The sequence below is a fragment of the Leptonychotes weddellii genome, chromosome X, assembly GCF_054177405.1.
Source record: "Leptonychotes weddellii isolate Sample4059 chromosome X, ASM5417740v2, whole genome shotgun sequence".
NCBI lineage: Eukaryota > Metazoa > Chordata > Mammalia > Carnivora > Phocidae > Leptonychotes > Leptonychotes weddellii.
In genome coordinates this window covers 54,155,547-54,163,795 of record NC_138385.1, presented here as the reverse complement: position 1 = coordinate 54,163,795, position 8,249 = coordinate 54,155,547, and the positions used below count along the sequence as shown (strand labels likewise).

Here is an 8,249-nt window from a genome sequence, read left to right as displayed (position 1 = left end):
GTGATGGGTATTAAGGAGGGCATGTACTGCATGGAGCACTGGGTGTTATACGAAAACAATGGATCATGGATCATCACATCAAAAATTAATGATGTACTGTATGGTGACTAACATAACATAATAAAATAAAATAAATAAATAAATAAAATTAAAAAAATACTATATGAAACCAATCATATAAAATGTCCAGAATAGGCAAATCCACATACAAAGTAGATTAGCTTTTGCCAGGGAATGGAGGGCAGGAAGAATGGTACAGGGTTTCTTTCTGTGGTGGTGAAAATGTTCTCAAAGTAGATTGTTATTTCCCCAATGTATATGTTGCTATATTCCAGGCAGAACCTGGTAAGTGCTAATCTAAAAAGATCTCAAATGTTTTAAAATTTACAAGTATTAACACACATACCACATCCACACAAACACAAACAGCCCATTTGATAAATTATAAAAAGATACTACTCTAGGGGAACTACACTTGATCTTAGCCAAAACACCAAGATGCAATATTCTGGAGGAAACAAAAAAATTCTTAGAATGGTTAGTATTAGCTAAAATACTACACTAAGAAGTAAGCAGAATTTTAAATAACTACTAATCTAGATCAGTAGCTATGTGTATTAAGAGAACAAACAAACCTTAATTACTATAATACTAGTATACTACTAGGACCAATAATTAACATTCAGGAACATTTACTATTTGCCAAGTAGGCATATTATAAACCCATTTAATGTCCATAATAATCAATAAGGTAAGTACTATTGTAATCCCCATTTTAAAGACAAGGAAACTGAAGCACAGAATATTCATACAAAGAGCAAATAGTAAAGCCAGGAGGTAGTTTGTCTACATAGCCTCTTATTTACTACACTATAGCATCCCCCCATAACAGCCAAAAAGTACAGTCAAGAGTGTTTTTGCACACTGAAAGCCCACCTGGTTTATAACACATAATTCAACCATATATGTTTATATGTATTCTTACTTTTCACAATTAGTATCAAATCAAAATATTAAATATTTTACTTTATTGGTAACAGCAATCTTTCTACAAATAACTTGGAAGCATGGTTATTCATATTAATTCTTACAATTTTTGAAAAAGTGATATAATATTTACCTTGTTCTGGGCCGTTGTTCATCTTCAGATTCACTAACTTCTTCACTAACTCCTGATTCCTGGAAATCAGAATCTTCAGAATCTTCACTGCTCACTTGAATAAAAAAAAATATTAAGTTATTAAATACTTCCCAACAGAAATGCAATTCACCAAATTTGTCAATACATTCACATTAAAACATGGACCACTGTGAGACTATCTATAGTATATACATTCGTGGATATTACACATCATACAGATTAGATCAGTTAATAACTCAAATAGTATTTACAAAAATAATTCAAATGTATTCCAACTATGGTTATAAAATTATGGTTCTATATTGAAATATAAGTATTAATTGTGTATGAATTAACAAAATGAGAATTTAACTATCAATAAAATAAATTCATTATTACCAAAGGTGAGTAAAAAGAATTCTGGTTATTCAAAACAAGCTGAAGTAGGCTGACCAAGATGGAGTAAGGGCAAATAAAGACTCTTCTGCCATTTATGACAACTAGAAACTATGAACAGAATACATAAAGAAGTGGCCTAAGCACTATGAAAAGGAAATAATAGTCAGCAGATTGGGAACTGAAATAAAAACCTGAATAATGATCCCTATAAAATTGGGGTTAGGGCATTGACTGTGAGTGTCATTGGGTTTTTTTTCCCTCCTTTCTTCCTGGTTTCAACAAGAAGGCAGGCTGAATTCCAAAACCATGCAGAGGGTGCTGACGGTAAAACTGGGAGAACCCCATTTCTAGCCACAGCACTGAGAAAAGGGACCTGGGCCCTGCAAATCATGAAAATAAAGGGAATCCCCAATTTTATTTTTCTCTCAAAACTTTTTTTCTGTACCAAAAGTGCCACTATGACACAGGTATCTAAAACCCCAGGAGAATACCCATCTTTCTGGCCAGAGGAAGCCAGGCAGGGAAAATACAAGATAAGCCTGAAATATCTTGTGGTACCAGAAAGTAAAGCAGTGCTCAAAACATTATGGGGGTATATTAAAAGGACATGTGATCCAACTTGAAGGAGCTTCCAATAGCCAAAGCTGAAACAATCTGAGCGACAAAATGAACAACTGGATTACAACTCTCAGAATAAAATATCTATAAATCCATATTAACATAAGTAATGGGATAAATAAATAATGCAAACAGCCCTTTCTTACGATTACTATTGTATAAGTAATGAAAGAATTAGAAAATCACAGTAGATTAGATAAGATTAGATAAACATCACAGTAATTGCTTCAGGCAAGATGAATGTTAGAATTAGTGGCTGAATTATGATAAGTAACAGGGTATTTGAATAGTCTCTCTCCACAAGGTATTAATTCAACGTGAATAGAAAAAGAGATACTTCTGCAGTGGAAAAACCCAGCAGACCCCAAATGAACAAAGCAATCAATATTAATATTACCAGTAATAACTGTCATATAACCTTGGTGTATGATATACTGAGAAAGATTAAATATCACTTTTGTGGTACTCTTGTCAAAATGCAATAATAACCTCAATCCAATCATAAGAAAACATTAGACAAATACATATAGATGGCCAGTCTAGAAAATAACTGATCAATACTCTTCAAAAGTGTCAAGATCATGAAAGAAAAGGAGAAACTGTCACAGATTGGAATAGATTAAGGAGACATCACAACTAAAAGCAACGTGGCATCCTACATTGGATTCTGGAGCAGAAAAGACATTAGTGGAAAAACTAATAATAAGCAAATAAGATCTATAGTTTACTTCAGAGGTCAGAAAACATTTTATGTGAAAAGTCTGATGGTAAATATTTTCAGTTTTGTAGGCTATATGGTCTCTGTTGCAACTGCTTATCTCTACTCAACTCTGCCACTATAAACACATGAAAACAGTAAGTATAATGCGGTTCAGGTATAGCCCTCAGGTATAGTTAGCCAACCCCTAGTTTAACTAATTAGTATTGTATCAATGTTAATTTCCTGGTTTTAGTTATCATACTATATAGTAAGTTTAAAGAGTTAAATTAGGGAAGCTGGGTAGAAGGTATATAGGAACTCTGTACTATTTTTACATTTCTTTAAACTTAAAATTTCAAAAAAAAAAAAAAATTGCTGAATGGGAAGAAATCAGAGAGGGAGACAAAACATGAGAGACTCTGGACTCCGGGAAACAAACTGAGGGTGGTTACAGGAGGGAGGGGGGTGAGAGTGGGGTAACCAGATGATGGGTATTAAGGAGGGTATGTGATGTGATGAGCACTGGGTGTTATACATGACTAATGAATCACTGAACACTACATCAAAAATAAATGATGTACTAAATGTTGGCTAACTGAACATAATAAAAAAAAAAATTGTTAAAGATCATGACCTGAGATCAGAATCTAATGTCTGTTCTATCCAAAAAAAAAAAAAAATTAAAAAAAAACAGGCTAACGTAAGTAAAGAATTGCTATTGGGGGAAACGGGAATAAGGAGTTACTGTTTAAAGAGTGTCAGTTTGGGATGACGTAACAGTTGTGAAGACAGAGTGTTGATTGTTGTACAACAATATGAATATACCTAATGTCACCTAAATTGTACAATTAAAAATGGTTAAAATTTTATGTTGTATTATACCACAATAAAAATAATAATAATAATAATAATAATAATAATAATAAAAGAACTAAGCAACTCGGAACGTGGGGGAGCACACAGGCCCACATGCACATACATACAAATCCTTTGATTGAGTAGAATTCTAGGGGCGCCTGGGTGGTTCAGTCGGTTAAGCGTATGCCTTCAGCTCAGTTCATGATCCTAAGGTCCTGGGTTCGAGCCCTGCATTGAGCTCCCTGCTCAGCGGGGAGTCTGTCTCTCCCTCTCCATCTGCCTCTCCCCCAACTCATGCTCTCTCTCACACGCTCTCTCTCTCACAAAAATAAATAAAATCTTTTTTTAAAAAAAGTAAAAATCTAAACCTATTATTAATTTTTCATCACTTTATTTTGAAAATTTTCAAACCTACCAAAAATTTGAGAGAATTACTGAATGAACATCTATATCCCTTCTCCCTTCTACATCCCTACAATTTACTTACTGTTAAGTTTATCACATTTGCTTGCTCGCTCTCTATACACGCACACTTTTTTATACTGAACCATTTGAATTTAAGTGCAGATATCATGACACTTTACCCTTAAACATAAGGATACTGTCCTATATAACTAAGTAACATTATCACACTTAGAAAAATAATATCAGGGGCACTTGGGTGGCTCAGTCGGTTAGGTATCTGCCTTCGGCTCAGGTCATGATCCTGGAATCCCAGGATCGAGCCCCACATCGCATCAGGCTCCCTGCTCAGCAGAGTCTGCTTCTCCCTCTGCCCCTCACCCCATTCTAGTGCTCTCTCTCACTCTCTCAAATAAATAAAATCGTTAAAAAAAAAAAACATCAATTTAATATCATCTAATATAAAGGCAATAATTACATTTTTAAAATTATCACCAAAATAACTATTATAACCTTTTACAAATTCAGGTGGAAACTGTAAGTTCACATGTTGCCCTTGATTTACTAAGTCAGCTACTCTCTTGATTTCTCCCCACTGCCTAACTTAAGTTTCCAGACAACACAGGCATATTGGGAGTTTGCAAAACTTGGAAAATCATGCAACTTTAAATGTAGTATCAATCACTATGATCATAATCCATATTAGAAACATAAATATGATGGGATTTTGGTTTACTCCCTCTTTCACAAACAAATGAAAAAACACTTGGGTAGGGCGCCTGGGCGGCTCCGTCGTTAAGCATCCGCCTTCGGCTCACGTCATGATCCCAGGGTGCTGGGATGGAGTCCCACATTAGGCTCCCTGCTCGGCGGGAAGCCTGCTTCTCCCTCTCCCACTCCCCCTGCTTGTGTTCCTGCTCTCGCTATCTCTGTCTCTGTCAAATAAATAAATAAAATCTTAAGGAAAAAAAAAGACACTTGGGTAATAAATTACCCACAGAAGAGGCCAGTGGACACAGGTCAGGTCACAAAAAACTTACGTTTTAATAAAATATTTCAAATATAACTGTGCCTACTAAAGGACTCTATATTCTGAACTGAGCCCTCAGAGGCAAAATCAGTATTTCCCCTTTTGTTGAAGATGCACAGGAATCATGTTATGTAACCTGCTTAAATTGCTCAGTTCTTTATAGAATCTGAAAGACAAGCTTGTAGTCATGCTGCAAGGAAATCTGTAAATTAAGCATTCACAAAATGACGTATTATTAGTTATTTATTGATAGGAAAATGTCCTTGACATATTAAGTATATGGGTATGGGGGGAAGCCATCCTCTTCCTCTTTAATGAATAACTGCTGCTCAACAGCCCTTTAAATATTCAGGATTCCAAGATTCTTTCCTTAGCCCTTCATCTGCACATTACAGGCTCTACTAGGCCATCTCATTACTTTTGTCATATTATACATATACCATGAAAACCTCAAACACCTGACAGTCATCCCAGACTTCTTTCACATCAGTTAACAAGAGCTAACAATTCAGTCTCTATATGACCAAAGTCAATTCTCCTCTTCAACAACCGCACCTGGTATCAACTATAGCAGTATCCTCCAAATAGATGCAAATCTAAGCTCTGAGTATCACAGAATAACAGGCAACTAATCTGGTCATATTACATTCTTGGTTAAAATCTCTCAATGGAAACAATGAGTGGTTGGGCTGAGGCTGTGATTCATGAGTACTAGTAATGAATGTCCTGTGCCATACATGTTCATCAAGATGTCTGCTTATAAAATGTGTCCTTGTCTGTATGTATAGTATACACCAAAGTTGTTTTAAAAAGTGGTGGTATTCCTCTGTGAATATACTAAAAACAGTTAAATTGTACACTGTAAACAGGCAAACTGTATGGTTTGTGAATTATATCTCAATACAGCTACAATTCAAAAAAATAAAAAATAGAAATAATTTTTAAAATTAAAAAATAAAGGGAACTTTCTACGGCTCTCCAGCCTATAGAGCCTACTGTACTTCTCAGCCACTTTCAAAAATGTTTTCCTATTCCTAATGGCAAAAAAGAGTTTATTTGCCCTCCAGGAGTTTGGCAGTAAAGTTTTCAGAATCTGCCCCAAGAAACCAAAGTTTCTCTGAACATTTTGTTAGCCAAAATGTTCAAGAAAATTTCACATTTAATTTTTCCATATACTTGTGATTACTTAAAGAATGCTCTCCCCCAATGTTCAAGTAAAATGGGCACACCAAAGAGGTGTGCAATGTTTAGTCTACAGCCTCATGTACCCATGGGTCCACTGCCAAGTACTCCAGTTTGAGAAACAAAAGCTTACAAGTGTCTCCCACACTTGGTGTCTGTCTTCCCCCAGCTTCATTTCCTGTTGTTACTTTCCCGATTCCCTCCTATAGTCCAGCTATACCATGTTAACTGTATCCTGTCCACCATGTGCCAAACATTTTGCAGAGGCTTCTAAAGCTTTTCCCCTGTTTATATTATAAATCTTCACATCTACCTGCTCCTCAATTACAACTTGGTCTGCTGAGTGAAACTCTTCATCTTTGTGAAGTCGTCTCTGGGGATAACTGCCATCCCCCAAGAAGCTAAAGAAATCTTCCTTTGTGCCACACTATACAATACCTCTGTTATAGAAGACATCCCTCACAGTGCTATAATTTCATATAATATTAATGTCAATAATTCTTACAAAACTACTGACGCCAATCCTGGCTACATATCAGAATCATGTCAGAGGTGCTTTATAAAATACATGGATACCTAGGTCTCACCACCACCAATTATGCTGTAATTGGCTTGGGATGGAGTCCTGTCATATGTATATTTCAAAATCCCCCAAATAATCCACATGTGTAGCCAGGCTGAAAACCACCATACAAGACAATGATTTTGTTATTCATTTTTGTATTCTCAATGTTTACCATGATGCTGGAAATAGGTAAGCACTCAATGCAGAAGGATTCAGACTTTTAATGTAATGAAAATTTAATCTGACTACATACAAGCTTTGCATATAATAAATCCACCCAAATTAATTGCATCTTCTATCCTTCCTTAGGAAAGCATTATTTCTTCCTGCAGTTATAAGTAATCGTATATTGTCTACATAGCCTTTAAGTATATCTTATTTATTGTCATATTTATCTTTTTAATCTAAGTGTGTATGACTACTAAAGGTTAAAAATATTCTTTGTGTCATCTCTCAAGTTTCTCGGTTCTCTTCCCACTCTAAATTCTTTATTTCACTCTCATGTAAGAGAACAATTGTTACCAGTGTGCTGATATTCATTTAATATAGCTGGTCCAAGTATATTTAAATTTCATTACTATAATTAGTTTATAAAACCAATATCTTCCTGGGGCACCTGGGTGGCTCAGTCAGTTAAGTGTCTGACTTTTGATTTCAGCTCAGGTCATGATCGCAGGGTTGAGAGATCAAGTCCCACGTCGGGCTCCACACTGAGCATGGCGCCTGCTTGGGATTTTCTCTCTCCTTCTCCCTCTCCCCTCCTCCTCTTTCTCTCTCCCTCCCTCTCTTTTTTTAAAAGATTTTATTTACTTATTTGAGAGAGAGAGAGAAAGCACAGGAGGGGGGAGGGTCAGAGGGAGAAGCAGACACCCTGCTGGGCAGGGAGCCTGATGCGGGACTTGATCCTGGGACTCCAGGATCATGATCTGAGCCAAAGGCAGATGCTTAACTGACTGAGCCACCCAGGCACCCCCTCCCTCTCTTAAAACCCAGTATATTCCTTACATTCAGAATTAAAATGTCTTACCTTTCCTTCTATTTCTGCCTTTGGCTTCTTTGTGTTCTTTAGGCTTCATCTTTTTTTCTTCTCCAGATTCTCCATCACTCACAGTGAGTTTGTGCCTCAAAAGCCTATGTCTGTATCTTGGCTTCTTAGATTCTTCAGAATCTGAATCTGATTCAGAATTGACTTGATTTTTTGCTTCTAAATGGAGAAAATGAATCAGTAAAGCCTTCAGACTTTTTTTCCTTTAAAATGTTTTATAAAACTATTTTGTTTGTTGAAAATTATCAAGATTTAATGAAAAAGATCAGAGTTTGCACTTACTTTGATATCACTGGTAATACCAGGCAACCTCATACATCAGACTTGATC

At 35.9% G+C, this 8,249-nt stretch overlaps 1 protein-coding gene across 4 annotated transcripts in view; it reads right to left on the bottom strand.

The window, feature by feature from the left end:
- The window catches only part of ATRX (ATRX chromatin remodeler), a 269,137-nt gene that overhangs the window by 150,884 nt on the left and 110,004 nt on the right, over nucleotides 1-8,249 (bottom strand). For all 4 annotated transcript variants that reach the window (XM_081808623.1, XM_081808624.1, XM_081808625.1 and 1 more), the window contains 2 exons: nucleotides 7,902-8,078; nucleotides 1,121-1,214 (listed from right to left, as the gene is read on the bottom strand). In XM_081808623.1, the coding sequence (XP_081664749.1) occupies nucleotides 1,121-1,214; nucleotides 7,902-8,078 (271 nt within the window). The remainder of the gene's footprint in view (nucleotides 1-1,120; nucleotides 1,215-7,901; nucleotides 8,079-8,249) is intronic.